Consider the following 27,047-nt stretch of genomic DNA (forward strand, 5'->3'; position numbering starts at 1 on the left):
ATTTCCTCATTTCTCTCCCTCCTGCTGCCCTCAGCCCGCCTGCCTGTTAGCGGGGCTCCGACAAGGAGCGGAGGCTTGTGGGTAACGGGGAGGCCATAGCAGCGGCAACAGGAATAGTTCCCTAAGGCGGGAGCAGCAGCAACAGCGGAGACAAAAATGGGGCGATAGCTGCAGTCATTAGAGTAACTGAAAGGGCAGTAACTTGCAAAGAGGGGGGTGTTTGAGGCAGCCAGACCCATTGAGTGACAGAAACGCCCGAGAGAGAGAGAACTCAGCGAGGCGGGCCTAGCCCTCCCTCCAAAAGAGGAGGAGGAAGAAGAGGGAGGAAGCTGGGCTCTTCTACCGCTGGCTTGCCGGCTTGCCTCCTCTCCTCTCCTCTTGTCTTCTCCCCGTCGGGTATTGACCTGGTGCAAAATGGCCGAGGCAGAGTGGGAAGCCCAGCCGTGACTTGTTTTCCCGCCTAGTCTGTGGAGAAGAGGGCGAGGGTGAAAAACGCGGCGGCGGTGGTAGGAGCTTCCCGCGGGAATCGACGCTTTCCTCCCCTCCGCCGCCCACCTTCCCCCTCTCTAGGCAGTTCATGCTTGGGAAGCGGAGTGGGGGCTCCAGGGGGGCGGGTGAAGCAGCGGCGATAGCGCCCGCCCCAATCGGGGGAGGAGGAGGGAGAGGGCGGCCGCTTGCGCCCCTCTCTTGCTGCTGAGACAGGCCTGGCCGGACCAGGCCAGACCGAGCAAGCCCCGTCTTTTCCTCTCGGCCGGCTGGCGGGCTGCTCTGCTTTCCACAGCCGCGACTCAATAGGCCCTGAAGCGGATACTTACCGGCGGTCCTGGCGGCGGAAGGCGCTCCTTGCTTGCTGCTGCCGCCGCCGCCCTCCTTTCCTCCTGCCAGACAGCCATCGCCGGGCTTGCCTTGGCGCCCGGGAAGGGAGAGGAAAAAGAAAGTGGTAGGAAACCCGCCGGGAGCGGGAGAATGAACCATCAGCAACAGCAGCCGGTGAAAATGTTTGCTTCCCCGCCGCTAGAATGCGGGGAAGGGATCACGGGGCGCCAAAGGAAGCTGGAGTCCATGATCCGGGACCCCCGGTCTCCGGTCAATGTAGAAAGTTTGTTGGTGAGTTCAGCGAGTGGGGAGGGGGAGATGGTGCATGGGTTGGAGGAGAGATGAAAGGCATGCAGGCACGAGAGAGAACTATCTCTTTGGGGAGGATTTTGTTTCGGGGTGGTGTGTTTGAGAGAGTTCAACTCCCGCATTTTAAGTGGTTGAGAAAAGAGGGAGCCGCTGGCTGCCGCGGATGGGGAGTGGTGGTGAGATCAGGATCAGAGCCTGATCCCACTTTCTCTTTGGAAGAGAAGAGTTGGGCGGGCAGAGGATGTAACCACTATAGCTTCTCCCCATGGATTTGGAAAGGGTTCTGTCTGAATTAAGTAAGGGTTAATAATCGCTATCTGTGCCCTCTTCTCCACTCCCCAAAACTCTGTACAGTGAGAGATTTTTAGTTGAGATACTTGATTGGATGGATGGTGCAAATATAACGAACATTCTTTAGGGAGGAGTAAAGGGGGGAAGGGTGCTGGCAATTGTGTTTCAGCTTGGCTTGAATGAAAGGTTTTCTTCCCCACCCTAGAAAGCTGGGAAGGGGGATGGGTGGGAGGAAAATAAAGAAGTGTGTTGTTAAGGGTGTAAAAGTTGTGAGGAGAGAAGCATTTATGTTTTGAGAAACAGATTTTTATTTACTCACTCTAGGGTGGTTGGGAATGACTTTCGCATCATTCCTAAATATGTTTTTTCGGGGGTGAAGTCCCAGCTGAACTCTCTTCCAGTGGTTGGTTAGGAATGCAGTGTTCATTTTGATCCTAAATCTTGGAAGTTTCACTGAATAATTTGCAAATAGTTCCGGTTAATCCTGATTGTACTGAAATGTTAGTCTATGTCTATGTTGTCTTTGATGCTTTGTCTTTGGTTTCCCAGTGAACTTAATGGGAAACTATAATGTTGCCTTTCTGCATGCAACCACTATGCAGAGTGGGGATACTTTGGGAAGAACTATATTTTGAAGAGGTTGTGGTTTTGTAGGAATCATTAATTTTATTAGCTATACAAACCTAAATAGAAGCGTTTCTCTTTATCCATATGTATTTACAAAGAATCCTTCCTTTCTGTTAAAAAGCTCATTAAGGAAGAAATACAGGTCTGAGATTTTTCCACTTCTAACCATGAAATTGTGAGTGGTGCAGTCAGTAAGTTGCCTGTATAAGAAAATAGCTTTGGGGATAGCAGAGACCTCATGCCTGGCACCTGGTTGGCCACTGTGAGAACAGGATGCTGGACTAGATGGGCCACTGGCCTGATCCAGCAGGCTCTTCTTATGTTCTTATGTTCTTATGCCTACTCATGGAGAAAGAGGAATGGGATTTTGTTTCTGTTCCAAGAGTTTCTCCCTGCAGGCATGGGAGGGGGGGAAGCAGCTGGAGTCGCTTGCAAAAATGACTCAGTCCTGCTTGGCCAAATTACAGGAACTGACTAAACAGTATGTGCCTGTCTGTGCTGGAGGGATCTATGCTTGTTACAGACCACTTCAGGGTGTAATGATGGTATTCATGTCACTTGATGAAACTATTGCAGAATGCTTCAGGATGGTACGCTTGTATTCAGCAAAAAGAGTGGTCTTTCTGTGTCCAATCTCAGTATTCTTATGTTTCTCTTTATGTAGTAAACCCTATGTCTACAGGATCAGCTATAACAATAAACACAAATTTCAGATAAATAATTCTGGGACGACTCTTTCCCCCAACAATTTCATCTCTTAGCATTGTTACATTGTTGGGCTCTTGTATGTATGTCTAGAACCTTATACAGTTGAAGTCATTCCAGTAAGTAATTTCTTATATGTATAAGTCACAATTTGTACATATATAGTTGCTTTCAACAAAATCATTGAGTAATACCTTCAGAAGCAGTGTGTGCACACTTCTATACTGTGTGCTTTTATAATAGAGAACATGGTATGATAAATCTTTAGTGAAATATTTAGGACAAAATATTTCTTTATAATGACTGAGATATTTGGATGAAAATAAAGCTGACACTCTTAACTTCACTTTTTAAGTTAACTTTTTAAACATGGAATTAGAATAGACATTTAAGGAACATATTAGCTATACTTTTTTTAACAAGTTGCTTCCATCAATGGAAGCATAACTCTGAAAACAGGAGCCATTTGTCAAATTTATATTTGAAGTAGGATTTCTTACAATGGTCTCTTAAGTCATACAACTGCGTTTTGTGTTACTAGGAACAGTTAAGCTTCATGGGCATCTGTTGACAGTTGGGAAGAAGTGAAATATTTTGTATTGGCTAGCAAAGACTGTGATGACTATTCAGTAAGCTTGTTTTGTATAGGCCAGAGCTGCTGGTTTGTCTTAACACCAGATTGATTTCATTCAAATAACCGAAGTGGCATACAGTAATTAGTTTCAGGCTTGGATCCTAAATTTTATCTTGGTTGGACATTTCTGAAATCTTGTAGTAAATTATAGTTTCTGGTATCCATTGAAATCAGTGGGACGTGAGTGTGCGTAACTGAATGAGGAATGCAGCCCTTGTTAAGTTTATTAATTGACATTCTGAGTAGGCTTCAAAACATTGGGTAGGACATGGTCAGTTGTTTAGTCCAGTACTAATCAAATACTTAAACAATTAACTTATTAGAACTGCAACAGAACAATTTATTTTCTGAAAAGTTAGTTAACTATGAAATTTCTGAACAAGTATATTTTGTTGTGCCTAATAATGTGCAAATGCATATTGCCTATGGATGTATTACTTAAACATTGGTCCTGCTTTCCAACTGAGGTCCTTAAACTGTCTGACTCTCTTGTCTTTTATCCAAGATAGCTCCCCAAAATGACAAAAATTGTTTAAAGTGAAATTAAACAGAGCACACATTACTATAAAAGACAAATGCTAGTTGAATGTGGTTATGGCTACAGTAGGGTCCCACTTTACGGCGTTCCGTTTTCTGGCGTTCTGCTGATGCAGCGGCTTTCAATTAGAGGAAATTCCCTGTTTTAAAGCCAATTTTGCACTTTTGCGGCATTTTTGCATGACGCAACCCATTATAGTTAATGGGTTCCGCTTTATGGCGATTTCCACTTTATGGTGGGGGCCTGGTCCCTAACCCGCCGTATAAGCGGGGCCCTACTGTATAGTGTAAGATGGATGTGTGTTTGTGTGTCTTACTCCCTGAAAGGGACAAGAGCAAGGATTTTTCACTCTTGCCTTTGCTATTACTCTGATGTGATTTTTTAAAAACTTACATTGCTGCTTACCCAGTGGTATTCTTAGCTTCATGACTATTTCACTGCAGTCAGGTCATGACAGTCAATTTACAGTTTTGGGCTGGTCATTTGACCAGTTAACCCTGCAGATCTTTGTAAATGCTAAAATGGACAAGCTAAAGCTCAGATTTCAGTTTGGATTAGGAGCTTGTACAACTATGTATGTATGTGATGGCTACAGCAATTGTAGGAGAGTGAGCCATAAATAGTTGGAATATTAATGACCTATCTTTTATTTTACAATTAAGTACAATCCAGTTTAGTTATTATTAATATGAAGCAGCATTGAGTCAATAGAAAGTCATATCTCCTTGATGGAAGGAGTGTTGCCAGTTTTCTGCAGCTGTTCTAACAGGAACCAGTTCTCAAAAGCTTATATTTGGGTGGTACATTTTTCTGTTGAGCACTGTGAAATAATTAGTGATTGTTATAGAAGTATCAGCAGGCTTGGGGAATCCCACAGTTTACAGAAGTACTAAAAACTTCTAGGGGAAGAAAACTCTAAATAAGCATTGAATATAGAGTGACCGTTGGGGACAGGAAATAGAATGGAGTATCTTGGGAAAGGGCACAGCTAGCTGACTGGAATCCAGAACAGAAACATTCCACACTGCAACATTTTGTTGCAGGTCTCATTTGTTATACATTTTCAGTAGAAAAGTTGAATTTAACTGATTGACGTGATCCATTAGGGTTGCCAGATGCCTGCCTAAGGTTTGCATTGTTTCTACCGTAAGTGGATGTTGAATGCTTGGAGCCATGGGTTCACAAAAATGTTTTGTAAATACATCATGTTTAAAAAAATATTTTCCATATATTTTTTGCAGTTTTATACTGTAATGTAGACCCTAGCCCTAACATCATGCTAGCCCCACCTAAGATTAAGATGTCAACTCTGTTCCCTCTTAATGTTTGCCACCCTTCCCTACCGTGGTAATATCTGAGCATCATTAACCATGATTAAACAGAAACTATGGAAAGGGTGAAAACGAGGCACTTCAAATCCCCAGAAAATAGATATGGAACAACTTGTTTTTTGTATTTCCATGGTTAATGTTTGTCAGATGTCGTACCATGCCATACCACTTCCTGAAAAAGGTGGGATAGTGGTGGAAAAGAGGGGTGGGGCTGAAGAGGACTGCATGATTATGCAGGCCATTTCCAATCCCTTAACTCTATTTACATAATAGATTGCCATAAGGATGGTTGTGTGTTTCCTTTTATTGAGTCTTTTTGAGCTGTTATATGTAATTCATCAGCTTTTTCTGTGTGTGATATTAAGACCTATGGGCAAGACATTAATATATTTAGCAAGTGAGTAAGCTGCAACTCTGCTAGTGCGAGGACAGGTGAAGTTTGCATTTTCAAGATGTAAATAACTAGGTCTCAACTAAAATTGTAGGCTAAGGAAAAATATCTTAACTGAAAGACTTGTAAAAGTTATTACAGTGGTTTTTAAGCAGACGCTACATAAGATGTTATGGTGTGCAACCAGCTTGATCCTAACAAACTTGGTTTCTGTCAGTAGGTGCTGTGGTACAAATCTCTGTGACTGAATATGACAACATAACTGGCATGTGAGGCAGTGTGCTCCTCTATCTGACCCCTTTCCGAAGTGTTTTTTGTGCCTTTGCTATGAAAAAGAAATCTTGTGCTCATTGCCATGGTCAGTCTTGCATGCCTCTTCAACCCATCCTTTCCTCTGAAAAGTGTCTTGGCTGTATCACAAGCTCTGGAGCACCAGTACTAGAGGCTGCTACCCCAGTGCAAGTGGCTATTCACTTCATCCTCTCTAAACCCAATGCTGTGTTTTCATGTGCAATATAAAACACCTTATTCATTGATTACCTAGCTCAGGTCTAAATAAAATTTACTCCTTACAAATTTTGCTGCCAGAGCAAAAAATGAGACCCTATAGGTTATAGTGATGTCTGTATCAGACAAGAGGAGACAAATCTTCTCTTGGACAGAGTTAAAAAGCAGGCAAGACAAAATAAAACCCAGAAATTTGGATCAAGGATATGCATACAATGGACAAACAGTAAGTAATGAGGTAGGTCTTCGATCTCCGGAGCTCCATATATACAAAGGTGGAGGGCCAAAAGAGTCCGGGAGTAATGTAAATGTACTGCCTTCAAGTCGATTCCGATGTATGGTGACCCTATGAATAAGGTTGTCATGGTAAGTGGTATTCAGAGGTGGTTTTACCATTGCCTTCCTCTGAGGCTGTGAGGCAGTGACTGGCCCAAGGCCACCCAGTGAGCTTCATGGCTGTGTGGGGATTCGAACCCTGGTCATAGTCCAACACTCTAACCACTACGCCACACTGGCTCTCCTCCGAGTATCTACCGTCAGTCAAAGCTGTTGGCATTGCATGGAAACTAAGGGCCATAAAAGCTTGCCTAAGTTTTGAAAAGGTACGCATTGACAAATAGGCGGCTCTTTGATTATCACATTTATAGAGTCTGTACCATTTTGAAAATTTTGAATTAATAATAACTTGTCTGTCTAAAAATACACTATGCCTAAAAGTAACTTTAATGTCTTTTGACTTTATGTCAGAGAATGTCTCAACCGGGATAACGTAAGTCTGAAGTAAATTGTGATACCTTGCTGTCCAAGACTTGCACTTCAGCAACTGATTGTAACACAGCTTGGGAAAGACCCTAGCTGGAGATTCTAATAAAGTTCTCCAATAATTAATCAAGGAGTAGTTGGCACAGGCTGTAATAGAGGGAAGGCCTACCTCTGCCCAAATCAGAGCTGCAGGTGTGCCAGGGGGCAACATTAAATGTTTCTGAAGAACATTGTTTTGAAGAACCTCTAGTTTACCTAGCAAAAAATCATCTCACCCAAAAACTGCCATGCCATATAAAATTGGGGCAACTACCTTGCTCTGGTAAATTTTCAGAGCTGGGCCAACTAAATTGGCCCCCTGCTGTGCGAAATAATTTAAGGATGGCTCCAATAGTTTATTAAAGAAAATGTAAGGAGAACATAGCAAATTACACAAGGACTTTATTGAAAAGGTTCAGTGTGGTAGGTTACAAAAAATCAAGAACCAATAGGATGTTGCTGGAAAAGTTCAAGCAAATATGGAGTAATACAAATTATGATAATAGTAAGAATATATTAAAGAAACTGAAAAAGTTGTCAATAGGGTGTTTCCATGAAAATATCAACCTACAGACCCATTTTTCATTTTCATACCTCGTTAACATTCTCTATGTAATTTTAAAGACAATTTCCCAAAGTTTCATTATCTGGCTATAGTTTTTTTCAAAATGACATTTTACAAGTGAGTAAAACAACCAGAAGTGTGGCATGCAAGATAACTCAGAATTTGCTTTCTTAATCTTTAGTTAAAATCCTCTCCAAGAAAATAGGCAATAGGTTAATGACCCTTTATTTGTATTGATAGTTTTGTTTTCTCATTTCTCAGAGAAGAAATGTTATGTTAGAAATAAAATCAGATGACCTTAGGACAATAAAACTTAAGTTGGTTGTGTGTGTTATGTTGGTCACAAGAACACCTACTTCTCCCCCCTCCCCCAACAAATGAAAATAAAATTCTATGTGTTAACATTATTCTCTCCTTTGAGGTTGTTAGCAGTAAGAAAATATGATGAGATATTACCTAAAGTGTATTTTACTTGCAACATAATGACCAACATAACATCACAATATGCAATTTACAAAGCATTAATGTGTGTCTTTTAAATCCCATTTTCGGATTGTCATAATTTTTTCTCTGAGGATAGGCAGCAATGGTTGGTGAGATTGTTGGCTTAGGTTTCCCCAATCTGGCTTCCATTTTTCCCAGCAAGATTAGTAATGTTACAGGAGAGACTGCTGCATGTGCAGCCTTTATGGATCTGCAAAATACAGAGTTGCGATATGGTGGTTGCACATGTTGCAATCTGTTCTATGAAGAAATGCTACATATTCAATCTTAGAGTGTGTGTCTGTTGTAAATACAGCATAGTATTGTGGAACCATGCACATGCACATGGTTCTCTTCCTGTAACTTTGCAAGTACAGTTTCTCATTTGGACATTTGCTTGGAGACAGTTGCTTCCTGAGGTGAGCTGATGACTGATTATAGCAAGACTGGGTTAAAGAATTCTGGCTTTTCAGTGTTACATTGCCCAGCATCTCTACATCTAGTATTAGAAGTCCTACGTGGGTGTTCTGCTCACATGTAAAACTACATGCAAGTGGGGATGAGCATCCTAAGCTCTGCCCCCTCATCTCCATGAGTAAAGGAAGCTCCCTGCACAATCTAGAACCCTGCATAATCTAAATCACATGGGGAGCCTCCATAAATAGAGAAGGTTTCCAGCTTCATGTCTTTGCACTCTGTAAGTTGGAGGGCAATGGGGATTGTCTCAGGGCAGCAAAGCTTAGCCTACTTGTCCCTGCTGTCTTTAGTTTCTACTCAGTTATAAAGCGTACACACAAGTACAATGTCCAAATAGGGCTAGAATGAAAGGCATTTCTGTCACCCAGTATCTCTACTGTAGAAAGCTATATTCAAACTTTTACTCAAAGATGAAAAGGCTTAAAACTTATAGGGGGCATGCTACTCACAAGCATCCTTGGTTACACAGGACCTTTTCAGACCTGTGGTGTTTATCTGTCTTTTAAGGGCTCCTTATTATGGGAAGGTTTCTTAGTATGTTCACCGAATGCAGTTAGAAACCTTCAGATCTTCACGCTAAGCACTCAAAGGTCTGAAGAGAAGCCCACACAGCTGGGGAAGTTGGGATGAGACTTGTTTGTGCATCCCTGGCCTGCTACATGTTTTAAGTCCTCACATATTCAGGCAAATGCCTAAATTGCACTCAAGTGTGTTCACCTAGATAATTTAATAATTGTGGAGCTGTCATTCATGCATTGGCAGGTAATTCATGCAAATCCAAAGTTGGTCATACTCAGATTAGACTCATTGAAATCAATGGACATGACTAACATAGGTCTATTAATTTTAGTAGGCCTACTCTGAGGAGAACTTAGCTGCATGCAATCCCATGTTTCTATAAGCAGCAGCAACAAAACAGCCACCCTTAAGTCTACCAAGTAGCACATTTGGAAGAAGCAAGCTGGATGTTTTTCTCTGATACTTAGTGTTTTATTTTTTGTAGAAAAGAGTATATTCCTCACCTTGTGTCTGAAGTGATAAAGTTAAGAAAAGCTTTATTACTTGATTCTGATGAAGATGTAACCTGCTGTAAATTGGGATTCAGTTACACTGTATCCTGCCAAAAGAGAATTCATACAGTATAATAATGATCTCTATTAATTCACCTATCTCCTTTTCAAGTAATGTGTTATCAAAGGACTGTAGTGATTAAGCAATATGCAAACAAATGCTCCAGTGAATAGCCTTGTATGGTGTGAACCGACCAAACACACACACACAAAACTTGTGAAGCAGTCAAAGAAATACATACATGTGAAATGCAGTAATTGACTGCTTGGAGATGATTCCTTTGAATGTGTTTGTTTTTTGGATAATTTATACCTCACACTTCTATCTCTGTACAGAAAGACAGTTTATTCTTAAAAAAAAAAATCCCTTGATGTAAATCACATTCAAATCTTCCACTTTTGGGCCAGGTACTCTCTCCTCTTCGCTGTCTTCCACTCTTCCAGTCTGTTTGCCTAATGAGCTACCACCACCCACCCTGGACAATTCTCTCCTGCCAAATCCAGTTTGTCAAGTATTGTTTTCTGAATTATAGGCTTGTTTCCAAGTACTAGGTAAGAGACAATTTGGTCATGATTTGATTTAATTAAGGAAAATCATTATTGGGCACTGATTCTAAAGCAACATTAACTTGATAATGGTGCACTTGTGGGATCTGTTGTTAACCGACCATTTTAACACCTTAGTAAACCTAGATGGTTTTAGCATGATGATTTACTGACACATCATTAGGAGTTGTAGAATATTGACTCTACCTCTCCTACTGTTAGTGCAATGGGTGAGTGAAAATAACACCATGACTTCTGTTGTGAAAGCAGAGAGGTGCTGACAGTTTGTCCTTGTATCATCTTGATGTGGGTATTTAAATAGCTCATGCTATTCCTTTTCTCCTGGGAACTATGGATTGTTATGAAACATCATTTTTAAGTGATACCCTCACCAATGTTCTGTATGCTTGGAAGCATACCATACTTATAAGGAGTCACAAGGAACATTGTTACTCATATTCTTGAATGCTGGCACTTTGACAGCTCACACATTAGAATGTATAGCTAAATGTCACAAAAGCCACCTTGTATGAACTCCTTAAAAGTTCTGTAAGAAGTGCTAATGTGCCTTAATTTTAAGCTATTCTGTCACTGATTTTCACAGTTCATTAGTTTAATTGTAGTTACAGTTTTATTGTGTTTGAATATTTTAAGAACTGCAGAAATGTTAACAGTTGTGCCATGGAAGCCATAGGTGGTCTTGCTATAAAACTTTGGTTTATCCTCTCCTGGGATCAGCCTAGGTTTAACAGATGTTCTATTTCTGAGGGGATTGCTTCTTTTTCTGCTGCATGGTATTGCCACACAACTTAGCAAATGGCTCTTGTCTCAGAATACAAACTGAAAACTCACATCAGAAACTCTTTGACCACCTAAGTTTTTCCATTTCTTGACTGAGTTACCTAATCAGTCTATTGTATATTTGTTTGAGTTTACTGTCAAACAGAATTGGTTAATCCAGTTCTCAGGGGTTTCTTTCCACACACACAAGTGGTCTTTACTGACTTAAGGATGTATTTTGTGGTCAATGTAAGGCATAGATCAGCCAATCAATAAGCTGGCAATAATTTCCCTGATTGTTGTAGCTTTAAAAAGTGCTGCTGTGGAAATCACAGCCAGCTGTTATCTGTGTTTGGCAGATTCACATATAATGTTTGTACATGCAAGCAAATGGGAAATGACTGTTTTTCATGTACTGCAAAATACCTTGTGTGAGGCAGCCCTTAGCTTTAGATAAGTTAGATGTTCCTTTTAAGTTAAATACAAAGTATTGATTCTTGGCCAATAACTAATGTATAAATTAAGCTTATATTTATTTCAGTTAAGTCTGTGTTGTGTGGGAAATGATATTGACTTTAAGATTATGTGCTAACTGTGGGACTGTTTTCAGTTGTGATCTGAGGCAGTCTGAGAAGACCAGAAAGCCTTATTTGTTCATTCTGCACCAGGATGTGACTCCCCCCCCCCGTGCTTGTTCCTGATTCTTATGGCAGGAAAATACAAAAATAAACATCTTATAGTCTGCTTCCCTCTGGAAAAAAATAGCTCTTGAATTTAAGTAAACCAAGTATCTATATGTGATTGATGTCGTCTCCATCAAATGTGTGGGTTTTTTTAAAGCAACTAAACACTAAAATGATACTACTTTTTACATAAGGGACAAAAATAGCACTTTTAGTAGTATTGAATAATTAAGTGAGAGGTATACTGAAAGGTTTAGTGAAAATAGTTTTTCACTATTTTTAGTTAAAATAGTTTTAGTGGCCGCAATTTTAAACTCTGGGCCATTTAAATATGCAATTCATTTAAAAGCCATATCTAGTGTAAAAGAAAGTATGTGTTGAGATTTGTACAACAAACTGAGTTTCCAGATTAGGTGTGTGTGTGTCTTCTTGCCTGAAGATCAGTTCTCAGTCCTTTTGTTTTTTTACTGTTTTCTCCTCTGTATGCAGTTACATGTAGAGAGGAGCATGGTGTGAACTGGAAGCTAACTTGGAATAGGTTAGCTGCTATGATCACACTGTTGAGCTGTTTCTCTATGTAGTTGCATTTTCATGTGTGTGTTTGGGGGAAAATATGCCCAGACAACTGTGTGGATGAGTTTGAATTATGAGTTAGAAATGTGTGTTCAACTCAACAGGAAGCAGGACTGTTCAGAGAGTCATTTATTCTAGGCAGGCTGAGACCAGTTGTTGAATAGTAATGGAGACCCATAAAGTATCAGGTTTTGTCAAATTTACCACTGAGTGAATACATTGCAAGTTTCAGAGTTTAAAAGACAGTGTACAGCATTTAGAGAGGATCTATTTTCATTTATCAATGAACATAGTGGAAATGCAGAGATGCATCCATAGTTCCACTTTTAACAGTAGCTTACTCTAGTCTCATCATCACAGTAGGCTGGAATACATAAAAGTGAGGGATCTTTTGGCTGGTGATCACTCTTACTTGCACCTGCATTGTGTCTCCTTCACAGTGTATATGATTATGATATTGCCCCCTGGACTTCTGTATTTGGCACAAGTTTTGCCTAGTGATTATGGAGAATCATAATCCTCCATTGTAGTTTATAGTTAAAACTACAGGCAAACAGTCTCATTTTTCTAGAGTGGATGTTTTATCTGTTTTCATGATAATGTTAAATGAGTGGAGAGTAGAAAGACTAATATATAGAGGTTCTGGGGAATTGCAGTCCTGTGTTCAGCCCATGCTTCTGGCATCCTATGTCCGAAGACACTTCCCATACCCCTTTTCCTGAAGCTACTTAATGTTACACATCTTGTTGGCTGGACCTCTCTGACTACTTTATTTAATTTAGAAGTGGGACAAAGTGAGCCTGCTCATTTTAATAGCAAAATCATAGTTTTGTTGAGTTAGCAATAGCCACACAACATCAGTATTCTTTGGCTTGGAAATACGAGATTGTGAAAGTATTGATATTGTCACCATCCCATAGTTAATGACTGGAATTTAATTGGCACATACATAGACTACTAGACTGGAATCCAATTCTTGTGTTGTAACACTTCAAGAGTGCTTTGCATGTTCTGTTAATTGGAAGCAAAAGAGGTTCCTGGGTTGCATGCAGATTTTTGCTGAGCAGATGACGCAGACTGCAAGTCGGTTGAAAAGCAAGACAATGTTTATGTAACCCTTTTCAGTTTGAGCCTAGTCAGGAAATGCAATACTATCTTGTGAAGGACTTTTGTGCAAACTAATTACACTGCTCAGGCATTGTAGAATATTAGGGCAATTGCTTCTGTAAGAGATTCCTTTAGTTTTACTTTGTATCTGTTACAAGGAATTTCATGTGAGGGTGGTAGACCAGTATTGCTGTAGTTAAAATATCTTTGGAGCTGCCTTTTGAAATATTTAATTAAATCATTGCACATAACTGAACTTTCGCTCCCTCTCTTCCCATCCCTCAAATCTGTTCCAGAGGGTTGGGGGGAAACACATGGTTGTGGGTTTGGGGGAGGGCACCAGGTTGAGGAAGGCTTCCCTAGAGCAAGTAGAAGGTAGGATCATATTGTGTGTATTTACTTTGAGTGCCATTGTAAGCATATTTCCTTGATAGTAAGTCCCATTGGAGTCTGAGGCTTAATTCTGAGAATACTCATTAGAATTTGGATGTAGGCTTTTGAAGACTTATCATGAAAGCTTAAAGAGTTGATCTTCACAGCCACAAACATAACTGTAGGAACATCAAGATGGAAATGGATTAGTTTGTCTCTTTTTTTAAAAAAAAAAAACCACATTAACTTCTGTCAAAAGTGTTGGTATGAGAATCTCCTTTTTGGTATTTGGAGCATGAGTTCACTCTGTTCAGTATCTAATTCAAAAAATATTTTCCATTACATCTATTACTGAAAAGCCGAGAACTTCAAACTTGCTTCCCACTAATTTTGGGGGTGGAGTGGGGAGACATATTCCTGATTTACTGAGTTTAAAAACTGTTGGCAGTTTAGCTCTTTAAAAGTATTCAAGATATCTGATTCCATTTCTGAAAGTCTGAATATTAAAAACTTTATTTAAAAAAACCAAAACCAGCTTTATTCAGGAGAATGTTTATCAGAAGATTCTAAAAATGTTCATCTGGTGTCATATTACTGATAAATGCTATATTTTATCTCAAGAATGTGCTATACAGACTCCAGAGCAAGTCCTAATTTTTATTTAGTTGGTAGAGAAATTTGGAGTAAGGAGCCTTTCTTATAATAGCCAAGCTGCTTTACTAATAAAGTATCATAACCCCCCACACACACTTATACACTCTGCTGTTACACTATGTTTTTGCTAATTCTCAAGGTTTCTAGATGTTGAGTTCAAGTTATCTCTATAGCTAGAGGCGTTGTGTAGGCTTTAAAATATTTTAAGCCTTTCCTCAAAAAGTTCACTTGAAGAGTTATATTTTTACACAGAGGTGAGTAAGTATGATACTAAGCCTGGCTACTGCCATTTAAACAAGGGCTTAGTCATTAACTGAAAATGAATCCTGATAAGACAAGTAGCATTGTGGGTAAATGATTCTCAGGTCTGAGGAACTGGCATTTGGACTGTTTTGGATGAGGTTGCACTTCTCCTGAAAAAGCAGATGGGCCACCTAGACCGGTGATACCTCAACCCCTCCCCCCCCCGGGTACCTCTTGAAAACTGCTGAAGGTCTTAGTGGACCACTTAATGATTTTTCTGCCTGTTGTAGCACTCGTAATCCCATAGAATTCAAATTGTAATACAATAAAGTACAATATAAGAAATAAAAGAAGCAGTTAAAAAAACAATTAAAAATCAATATGAATATTCAGTGCCATCAATGTGCTGTCTCCGTCTTCAACCACAAATCCACAGACATGCTGTGCATCACTGATTGTCCATGGACCACAGCTTGGGAACCCCTGACTTAGAGCGTTCTTAAATTAAGCCTTGTCACTAGAGGCCCAGGTGGCACACATCACTAGCTGGTTTATTTGCTGTAGCCATTTCTGGACAGGGATAGTTTGGCCACAGTGGTACATGCTCTGATTATCTCTAGATTGGATTAGTGCAATGCATTATATGTGGGGCTGCCCCTGGATATGACTTGGAACCTTCAATTGATGCAAAATATGGCCACCAGAATGTTGAATGGTATGGCTGGGTTTATGCATAGCTCATACATTTTAAAAGAACTTCATTCGCTATCAGTTCAGTTAAGTACAATTTAAGTTGCTGATATTTAACTTTAAAGCCCTAAATGTCTTGAGACCCAAATATTGGAGGAATGTCCTCTGTCATATCTATCTGCCCAGAGTGACCCTTCGCTTACAAAAGTTTTAAAATTCAGCGAGTTAAAATGCCAAGAAGATAATCTTCCCTGCCTTGAAGATCTTCTGCTGAGGCCCTCTCCTGGTGCCTCCTTTTATCAGAGGTACAGCACCTTGCAAAAGTAATCAGACCCCTGACCAATGCTGTCATATTACTGAATTACAAATGGTACATTGGGAGCTTCCACGGCACAGGGGTCAAATACTTATGCAAGCAACGTTTCCGTTTTTATGTTTCTTACAAACATTTCCCAACAGAAAACCAATGTCACCTTACAATAATTGATTTTGAGTTTCAGTGTTTCAAAATAAAATATCATACAGAACGAAATTACAATGTACCATTTGTAATTCAGTAATATGAGAGCATTGGTCAGGGATCTGATTACTTTTGCAAGGCACTGTATATTATTTAACAGCAGTGAAAAGTGTTTCCTTGGTAATGGCACTCTGGTTAAACAACACCCTTCCTATAGTGGCTTGCCTGGCTCCGACACTGCAACATTTTTTGACATTAAGCAAAAATGTTTTTATTCACCCAGGCATTTTAGTTTGTTGTAAGTTTAGTTGTGTTAAATATTTTTATTCTGTCATTGTATTTATGCTGTGATGCAATTGGTACTGCACTTCACTGAAAACCTAAATAGGATGAAAGGTGGTATATAAATGTTTTAAATAAAATAATGAGAAGCCTTGATACTCATTTCACTACCTTAGCACACCCAAGGCTAGAGCCTCACCTTCTTTCATTATATAGAAGATGATGCGTTTTTATTTCTGCTGTTCATTGTTAGTTGTCTTAAGGTTTTATTTTATTTTGACACTGTACTTTAATAATACACATTTCTCAACAAATAAAGCACTAACTAATGAAAACAATCACCTTGTCATCTCCTTCCGGGGAAAGACCTTCAGTTTAGTAACTTTTTCAGTTATTAGTTGCTGACACATCAGATGACCTCCTCTGGACTGTTAAAAAAAAATACTGCATTTTGAGTGCTGGTCTAGATGTTCAGCAGGGCACATAGTGCTGTTCTTCATGGCACTGTAAAACATGGAGATGCACATGCAGGATTCATGTTAAAATCTTCCCATATGTGAGAATCCTGCATCTGGCTTTCTTACTTGGCATGCTTGCTGTTTGGATAATTCCTGAGCAAATATATAGGATTGGTTCTAAAGCAGGTGTGGGAAACCTTTGGCCTTTCAGACATTTCGGAACTACAACTCTCTGCACCCCTGACCATTGACCATACTTGCTATGGCTAATGGGAGTTGTAGTTCAACAACATCTGAAAGGCCAAACCTGTTCTAAAAATTCTCTTGTGTGAATGGTGGGCACTTCTATTTGCACAAAATGACCTCGCCCCAGACTATCAATGGCCACTAATCATGATTGCTGTATGCTGCCTCCAGGATCAGCGGCAGCATTCACCTACATACCAGTTGCTGGGGAATAACAGCAGGAGACTGCCCTGTCTGTGGTCTTCTCAAGAGGCATGTGGTTGACCACTGTGGGAAACAGGATAATTGACTAAATAGGTGTTTGCTGGTCTGGTCTTTCAGGGCTTTACTTATATTCTGTGATTTCCCCTACTACTACAGCCCCCAGCTCTTTATTCCGCATAGTTCCAAGGGTTCAGCTTTCAAGAGTTGCTGTTTGGGGGATCCAGGAAGGCTGCAGTGAGGAAGAGGTGGGGAAGCCCCATTGCATGAGCAGAGTTCTGTTCACACAATGCAGATCCATAACTAATTTACAGATGTCCTATGAGATTCTGTTACATTAACTTCAAATCTGCATGTAACCACATGCATGTTTGTAAATCTGAGCCGTTGCATCTTGCTCTGGTACACATTCATTGTAAACTGTGTTGCTTTGCCAATAAGCAGCAAGATGTTTACAATGAATGTTTACCAGAGCAAGCAGCAAGTATGGACCTGGGCCAAAGCTGTTGATGGACATGTTCTTTTTTACAGTCCCTCTCTAGTCCCATGTGTAAGTTGTGCACCTGGACTTCCCACTCTGGAAATACTCTAGAACAGTAGTCTTCAACCTTTTCAAATCCAGGACCCATTTTTAGCTCAAGCATGCATTTGGAGGATCTTGTTCTTAATCTTTTACTACACGTTTATATGATGTTAGTGAAGCTGTTGTGATCAACCTTAGGTTAGACCAGCGATTCCCAACGTGGGCGGTAGCACCCCCCTGGGGGGCGTTACAACCTTTCAGGGGGGCGTTGGTGTGACTACAAACTTTAGGGGGGCGTTTGGGTTCATTAGGGGGGTGTTGACATTTGGTGGTCTGATGCGACAGTTGAAGCATTTAAGTTTCATTTTATTTAATACACAAATCATTAATTTTTAAACTGTTTTGTCCCCAGTTAGAATGTATTTAATAGTCTCAGTTCATGGAAATAACACTATAAATAGTGTGTGCTCTTTAGTAAAGAAATTCTGAATAGCGGCCAGTGTCATATCAAGGAATGGGGATATTAGCCACGCCCCGGCTCTAGGTAATGTTCTGATGCTGTCTTGAGGGATGTTGGAACCAATCACGAGAGAGTGTTTGATAAGCCGGGTGTATTGGTGGAGGGTGCATTCTTCCAACGGATGAGTGCCATGTGCAAACGGGTGACGCAGACAGTCAGTTATTCACTGGTTTTCTTCAGGAATGGGACACACTCGCTACCCGTTGTTTCTGTGATGTTTAAATGAACTTGTTTAACGAAACAATGCCGGTAAACTGAATGAGTTTGTTGTTAAGTAACACAGTGTATTCTGTTGGTTCATACTGTGTGGACTTAATTAGTTTTTGCTTATGTTTTTAGGATTTGTGAAATAAGAAACAACTCCTAAGAATAGGAAGCATTGTCATATACTTAATCTGAGGGGGGCGTTGGGCACAAAAAGATTTTGCAAAGGGGCGTTGGGTCGAAAAAGGTTGGGTAACGCTAGGTTAGACTGCAGCGCAGTAGTGAGTACTGAACGGAACCTACCAAATGAAGACCAGCATCCTAGAACACTAGCCAGAGAGTTGCTGTTTGTAACTCCCCCACATTTAAGAAGAGACTTGGAACATCTGTGCATGCCTCAAAGGGTGTGTCAAATGCCTCCTTGCTCTGTTCTTTACTTACTCTTCTGTAAAGCCTCCTGCCTGTGCTTGCAATTTTTCTGTGACACTGTCTGGTTTAATGTGTAAGATGTGTAAGCCTCATGGCAACCTTCTCTTTACAACTCACAATACCCATTCTAGTACAGCAGTTGCCAACCCATCGCCTGTGGGTGCCATGGCACCCGTGAAGGCCTTGAGTTGTGCCCCAGCAGATCGCCCAGAATCTGTGGTTTCATTTAAAAAAAACAACGTATCTGTCTCTCCTAGAAAGATAGTTGTGGAGCACAGTGTACATGTACCCTTCAAAGTGATTTATGTGAAATGAGCTGGTCTGGCTGCTCGTGTCTGTCAGTGTTATTAGTTAATGTGAAATTGTGTGGACATCAGGCAATAGGAATCCCTGGGTTCTAAAGAGCTGTTGATTTGCCCTCTCTTTTAGTGTGCTTTTCCTGCTTCTCTCTCTCTCTCTCTCTCTCTCTCTCTCTCTCTCTCTCTCTCCCTCCCCCCCCCCCTCTCTCTCTTGTTTTTGAAATCTCCATAGTTTGCCCTTTCCCTCTAGCAACCAGGGTGCATCTTTCCATTACAGGGTTTGTCTAATATCAGGTAGTGCCTAGAAGTTATATTCTGCAAATACTACTACACAGAATGGGTGGATGTTAAATAATCCCCCCTCCCCAAAAGACAAATGTGAAAACTTTGCTTTGGCATGTGTCCTGCAGAGTTGATCTCTAGGCACTCATTAAAATTTACTGTATAGTTAACTTACAGTACAGTGGTATATATATCTACTCAGAAGTAATTATTCGTGTTTTAATGGGGCTTACTTCTGGGTAAGTGGGTACAGGATGGCAGCCTTGGCTTTGGTTTAGGGCTGGCATTGGGGAAAAATAAGGTTCTTATGACTTGAATTTCTGCCTGCCATACAGCTGTTAAACAGGTCAATCCTTTCCTAATATGGAAATACAATTATGTAAAAAGCTTCATCATGACTACTGTTTGTGTTATGCCATGCCCCCTTAGCAGCCATTTTGTGATTGGTGTTTCCCCGCTCTCTTAAAAATTTTGAAATGTGCCCCCTGGTCCAAAATGTTTGGTGACCACTATAGTATAGTGTATGACAGGCAGACAAGTAATTTCTGTGCTTTCTAGTACAGTAGGGCCTCGCTATTCGGCGTTCCGCTTTTTGACGTTCTGCTAATACGGCAGCTTTCAATTAGAGTAAGGCCCCACTCATATGGCACTTGTTTTGCTTTTACTGCGTTGGGTGCCATTTTATTGACAGCATTCCGCTTTTCGGTGGGTTTCGCTTTTAGGTGGGGGTCTGGAATGTAACCCACTGTATGAGTGGGGCCCTACTGTATATAACGCCCCTTTCTTGGTATATACAAGGTATCCAGGCTTTTCTTTTCTTCCTAAGATGGTTTCTGATACTTACCTTGCCAAGGTTGTTTTCCCTGCCCCCAAATCTCCAGGATGACATAGTGCATGACTTGCATACTTCTGAAGAGCGATGGGGGAACCAGCTGTCCATTCGGATAGGACAGCAACCTTCTGGAAGGATAGCATATTTATGTGCTACGCTTGTGTGTCCCCACTCAGACTTTTCTGTTAGTTAGTTTCCACAATCATATTCTCATGAACAAGCTATGGAGACTGTCCTGGCTGTTGTGGAGTGACATTGCATAAAAAGCTTTGTCACTTTCTCTGCATTCTCCAGAGGTGTTTCTGTTAAAGATATGTGTAAAACTGTTACATGGTTGAGACCTTCCATGGTAGTGAAGCATATGCTCTATCTGTGCAAGGGCAACTGCAGATTTTGGCAGAGCATTCTGGTATACTTTTGTCTTCTTAAGAACATGGGGTACACTAGTAACCTATTCGACCATACGTGGAAATGTTGATACACCATGAAAAAGAAAACCAGGTTGTTTACCTGTAATGGTGTACTTTAAATAATCTGTGCAGTCACATGACTCTATTTACTTTGTGCAGGTAATCTGCAGATTTTTGATGCTAATTTTCATGAGTACAAGAAACAGGTGGAATGACACTTCCCCTATCTCCCTAAAGGCATGTGACACTCCCTGTCTCCTTTTAAGTGGAGTGGTACAAAGTACCAGCTTACTTGGCTAGACCTGTAGAATATTCTCAGGGTTGGCACTGAAGAAGCACAAGCTCACATTGGGGAGCACTTTGGGTGATATCCAGTGACATCTGACCACTTGCAGAATGGAAAACTGCTTGCCCAGTGGGACTTCTCATTCCTCGCTTCTCCGTTTGAAACCCTGTGCAGCCCCAATATTTATTCCTGAGGATGCCTCAGTCCTCTGGAACAGATTTGTGGGGGTGTGCAGGGTGCTGCCAGGGTGGGGGAATGTTACATTAGATTAACGCTTTCTGTCAAACACAGACTGTTTAAAAACTGCAGAGCAATCCTCATTGATGGATTCTTTCTGGATCGTGTCCTTTACCCACAGTAGGAAAGAAATAGTCAAGCCAGCAGCCTTATTAATTGCACTCTAATAGACAGTAATCAATTTTTGTGTATTTTAAGCTTATGTAGACCTTATTCAAATAACTTATTAAGCCTAGTTACTGTGACATGGTTTACCACAAACATGCCTTCTGGTCTGTTTGTCTCCTCTTTGCTAGCTTAGCGTTATGTCTGAACCAGGAATCTTGGCTTTTCTTGCCCCCAACAAACCACATGAACAAAATCTTAGCAGATTGCAGTTTGGGAGCAGAGCAAAATAAACCACGGTCCCTGATTCATACGTAATGTTAAGATAGGGATTCTGGGTTGTTTCCTCAACATACTAGTGTGGTGGAGACACAGATCAGAAAAGTGCAATTATGGTAAGTCATTAACCATGACATGCAAGCAAGGCCATAGTGTAAGATATGTGCATTTTAACAGCATTTCCATTAAATAGATCAGCATAGCCAATTGCCTTACTCTTTCTGTAGTGTTAATTTAGAGGGAAACATGTATATAGCAGAATGTAGTAACATTTGGAGCAAAATATGTACATGGCAGAATGTAATAAGATTTGTTGAAAATAACTCCATAGTGAGTAATGAGTATAGTGGAACTTCATCAGATATTATAATTACATATTTTGATACTTAGAGATATGGGAGGTATATATGTTAAAAAATACTCTGCTCCTTTATGGTTCACAAGAATAAAAAGTCTTGAACCATGAACAACTGTGATAGAGATGGTATATGTGCTTCTAAAGAAATGTGGGTTGTATTTTCAGATCATGAGGCAATTCACAGAAAGATTAATATTTCTAGAAATCCTATTTAAGTATCCATGGAAAGGATTTCCAGTTAGACTATGAGGTCAAACATACAGGATTGCATATGTACTTAGCTCAAAGTAATGTAACTGTGTATGCTATGACCTCTTAAGCATCAGAATATGCTGCAAGGTACCAGCCCTCATATTTTTAGCTAATGATGAGTACATTAACTTTATATATAGTAGTAAACTCTACTTTAATTCTGCAAGCGTAGATATGTTTCTGGCTGACAATGCAAATACCTTCCTCCCCAGGCCCAGGATGCTTCAAGTGTGCAAAGGTGATGCTTTCACAGCCTCTCAAATGAACTGCAACTGTGTTCTTACATGCAAGCCCTCGTTGTGTTCCTTCGTTTCTTGTGGTCTTCACTTTTCTTAAAATAAAGTGCCATTTGGGTGACAAAAGCATAATGGAGATGTTGTTGATCTCCAGCCCCTCTTTACTCCAGCCAGCATGGCCAATGGGCAGGGATAATACAGTCTGATTTTCAGTCTATTGCCCTTTTCCTTTGCACCAGTGTTTCCTCACCTGAAAAATGAGGAACTTGTGGAGGGGGGGAGAAAAATAGGAATATCTATCTTCTTCCCCCCACCCCCCTAATGACTGACATGTAATTCGCTACTTGGATTGATATTTTAAAATTAGGACTTAGAGCCATTTATAAAATGGATGGTTAGACATAGTATTTAAGACTGCAGCACTGTCATTCTCTATTCTATTTAGAAACGTGAATTAGATATTTTAGTGTCCATATATATAGTTATAGTAATGGAAGGTTACAAGTATGAAGCAGCAATTTTTCTAAATGAAAAAAGAGAAATTTTTCCCATTATCAGTCTACTCTTAAGCAGAAGGGAATGAGCTTTGATTGTTGGTTGAAGCCTTGAAGTTAATTTTAAAAGAAAGTGCTTTCAAAAAGTGTTCTAAGAAAAAGAGGGGGAATGAATGGACCTGCGGGAATTCAGTTCAACTCAAAAGCTATTAGCAGAGGTATAAAATCACTTTAGCACAATCTCCTATAGAGAAGATATTATGATACAGAGTATACATCGCATTTTCTCCCAAACATCCCCACCCCTTCACCTCACATTTGGCAGTGAACTCTGAATCTTGGGTTGGTTAGTGGAATCATTCCCCTCTTGCTCCAATATACGGGTTCCTAACCTCTAGTGTAATATGATAGTTTTGGTCCATGGTGCTTTATTGAAGAAGAGGGTTTGGACATGATCTGCAAGGCCTTCTTTCCTTCCTAGTAAGCTAGAGCTCCAGAGTTCTAGGAAATACATCTTTCTTGAAATGTTCATTGAGAGTGGGGGAGTAGAGTGATCTATCAAGAAAGTCTTATCTCTTGAGACTTGAGAAATAACTGAGAGGCCAAACTCTCCATAAACAACATAATGAATTCCTATTACGGGTCTGTGTTGTTGAATTTAATGGATTTTAAAATTTAGGATACTGGTGGCAGTTTTCTTTGGGGATTTATTTCTTTCCTCATTTTCTGACAGTAAGCTAACTTGAAACTAAAACCAGCAGAAGAATCCATAAATGAATATTGGCATCAGCTCAGAACAGATTACATTAGATAACTGAGTCTTCATGACTGCAGTGCCACAACAGAAATAGAAGATTTTGTGATGTGCTCCTTGACTGTGAGAAGAAAAAAGCAGCAGATGAACTGTGGGAAGTGATAAATGAAGAAACTTGAAAAACTGAAAATTATTTCTGCTCACATACAAAATTTGAGTCTTCATCAGTAACTTAGTCCTACATACATGAGAGTCGGTTGACTGGAGTTTAATTTGCTGTAAACAAAAATACCTAAAATATGGTTTAAATATTTTCCAGCATTTCTGTCTCTAAAGAATCAAATTCTAAAATGAGTATTCTTCATGTGATATTTAATATTCTTCACAAGATATTAAAGCTTTTCAGTTGACAGCAATTGAGATTTCAGATCTGTGTCATCTCATGCAACCAAAAATGCACATTTTTCATAAACATGTATTTATGGCATATTCCCAAAATTCAAAACACGTCAAAAATGAATAATGCTCCCATGTTAGTCTTCTTTACTTACATGCTGACACAGTGTCCCGTCCAGAGCCGGAACTACGTGGCTGAGACGTGGGTGCAATCAAATCTCATTTTATTAGAGTAATGGATACATCAAAGGCATTGCGCTTCATAGAAAAACCTGCACTAACTCACTAAAATCCCTAACTACACTCTAGGCATGCTCTGCGGCGTATGAAGGAAGTTGACACAGCAGCTCCCCACTGTAAGTGGCAAGCTTAAGTAGGGAACGTTTTCGATCATAATCTCTGACTCCTTTGCAAGTCCTGTCTCTGCCCTGTCCGTTTCTCGCAGCAGCTGGAGCGAGGTGATGGGGGGCATGTCTCTAACGGCTCATCGGAAGACACCTGCTCCTGAGTAACGGATTCGAGGTCAGGGGGCTGCGTCACGCTGGTGGCATCCTGGGAACGGCTTGGTAAGGGAGGAGTTGGCACTTTTGCTGGAGCTTCCCCCAACAGGTCCTCAGCAGCAACTGGGGGCGGCAAGCTCTCCTCGGAGATCGCGCCTTCCGTGGGAACTGGCTGGAATTCAGGCTCGCTTCCCCCCCAAGGTCTCACTCAGACTCAACAACTCCAGAGTCTTCTGTGTCTCCTGGCAGCGGAGGCGCCTGAAACTCATGCCCCCCCTTCCTGCCCCTTCTGGGGGAGCTGAGGCTCAACACACAGCTAGCTGGAGGGCCAGTTGAGGACTTCTGACCTTAGTGGAGATTTCCACGTAACTTGGTGAGCTTTGGCTGAAGATGCCTTGATGGCTATGCTAGGTCATCCACCTGCGCTGTTATGTCAGTATTGAAGCCTGTTAAACTGATGCAACTGTTTTTCATTAATGTATAAGCCTGGAAAGTATTCCTTCCAAATCCAGAGAGAATTACAACAATAGCAAGTATAAGTAGTACACTCAGGTTCAGAAGTTGGGCTGAAAAAAACTATTCTGAATGTACATTTGTACATATAGATGTGCTGTGCTCGCCTTTGCCTTGGGTGTGCTTGGTTAGATAATACTATTTTTAGTCTGGTTGGCTTTAAACTTCTACAGAAAGAGAAGAGCGGAAGTGAACAGTGAAATCATTTTAATAACATATTTCCTGCTTGAAGTGTTTTTTGTTTTTATCTATGAGGCCTAGACAGAGGATATGTCATTTCCTGGATTACTTATCTTTAGTATGGATGGCCTACTGTACTACATAATCTCTTGACCCCCAAACATTAATCAGGTTTGTTAACTATAGTGCAGAAGCAGGGCATAATCCTAAAACCTTTGCTTGCTAATTGTTTGCCTAAATCTATGACTTTATGATTTACACGGGAAAATGCCACTAAAATAAGTGGGAATTGTACTGAGGTGTTAAGCGTTCTTAGCTGGAGATTCCTCTGCAGCAATTATATGACTAAAGCCATGCTCCTCAAAGGTTTTGAAGTGGGACCAACATATTTACTCAAAACTTACAGGACCCACTTCTAAACTAAGGGTGCAAATCCATTGGGCTGGGGCGAGTTGGATGTGGTGGACTCCCAACTGAGCTGGCAGAAGCCCCGTTAATAATGATTTTTAATATATTTGTTCCATTTTTTAAAATATAGGGGTGTGTGAAATGGCAGTATATCTGTCTGTCTAACTATATAATATTTTTTAAGCCCTGAACTCATCATGCTGCAATTTGCAGCCCCCCAGACAGGTGGCACTGCAGTCTGTGGTGCTGCAAAGTGCAGCATGGCAACCTGGGCAGCAGAGATTGGGACAGTGAGCCAGTCAGTAGCGCTGGGCAGCAGCCTGGTGAAGCTGTGGAGCAACAGATCAGGGAAGCTCCAGGAGGCCTCAGCATCACTAACACGAGGCCTGCAAAACAAGAACAGCTGCAGCACTAGGGGGACTGGAGAAGACCTGCCCTGGGAGTGAGTCTCTGAGCATCTGGGTGCTTGCTGCTTGCTCCTCTGGATTGCTGTCTTTTGAGAAAGCTGACATCCCTGGTAAATGCTACAAGGACTGGGACCCCCTGCCTGACCCTGGCTCCTGAGAGAGGCTGCAGTTAATCTTGCAACCTCTTGCATCAGCTGCTAGCTGGGTCAGGAGGCATATAAGCCTGGCTGCCCTTGGGCGGTGGGTCTGCCGCCAGTGGGGTTGCCACCAAAGGGAGTCGCCCCTTAGGGAGTCCCGAGGGCGTGGGTGCTACCGTCTTCTATTTTTCATTCTTTTTTCCTAACCAATCTGGAGGAGATTGGTAGTGGGGCATACGGCTCATGTGCAGTTCCTGCACAGGGTGAGAGCCTGTGCAATGAACTGAATGATAGGAGAAAAATGCCAGATGCCTTTAGAGTGAGAGTCTGTAACTGACAGAAGGCTGGCCCTCCCTGGGTGTCAATGTATTTTAAAGTCTGTTTTTATGATGTTTTAAAGTGTTTTTAGTGCTTTTATTTGCCGCCCTGCTGGAGGAAGGGCGGGATATAAATCAAATAATAAATAAAGAAGCTTGGTGACCCCTGTGTGTATGTGGGGGGTGAAGCTTGTTAACTTCTCTGTGTATGTGGGAAGCTTGTCAAACCATGGGGGGGAGTGAGAGCTCCAGAGCACCTGAACAGTGAGCAGGCAGTGGCGGGTGGCAATCTGGGGAAGCTGCAGTAAGACAGGCTGGGGCACCTCTGTCAGGCCTTGGCGTTGCTGCGATGCCTGGACAACAGGAAGATTGGTAACCTGTCGGTGGGGGTGGGAGGAGAGGAGGAAACTTGGTGACCCTTTCGGGAAGGAGGATACTTCACAACCCATCAGGGAGTTGAGGAGGAAGCTTGCTGATCCATGGGGGGGAAGGAGGAGAGACACTCACAGCCGATTTGCTCATCCTCAATTTTTTTTTTACTCTAATGCTGTGCTGAGCTAAGGCAAGGTTTGGCTTAGTATGTCTTCGTCATCTGAACCCAGGCTCATGGTTAAGCACTCTAACTATGAGCCGTAGGCAAGGAGAAATCTTTGGCTTATCTGAAGTGCGAATCAGACTATGCCTCTTAAAGGGACCATAAAAAGAGATTGCCTGGCTTTTTGCGGTTCTTGAGTCATGTGCCTGGAAGAGAGGACTCAGAGCCAAGTGGGGAGACTTGAGGGGGCCCCAATCAGTGTAGTGACCAGGGCTGTGGAGTCGTTATGCCAAACCTCCGACTCCTCTATTTTT

At 41.2% G+C, this 27,047-nt stretch overlaps 1 protein-coding gene across 1 annotated transcript in view; it reads left to right on the forward strand.

Annotated features, from left to right (window-relative positions):
* Nucleotides 1–27,047, forward strand: part of ROCK2 (Rho associated coiled-coil containing protein kinase 2) — a 126,471-nt gene continuing 99,424 nt past the window's right edge. The window contains exon 1 of the mRNA XM_061622773.1: nt 1–1,107. Coding sequence (XP_061478757.1) covers nt 967–1,107 — 141 coding nt within the window. The 5' untranslated portion in view covers nt 1–966. The remainder of the gene's footprint in view (nt 1,108–27,047) is intronic.

The sequence above is a fragment of the Rhineura floridana genome, chromosome 4 (assembly GCF_030035675.1).
Source record: "Rhineura floridana isolate rRhiFlo1 chromosome 4, rRhiFlo1.hap2, whole genome shotgun sequence".
In the NCBI taxonomy this organism is placed as follows: domain Eukaryota; kingdom Metazoa; phylum Chordata; class Lepidosauria; order Squamata; family Rhineuridae; genus Rhineura; species Rhineura floridana.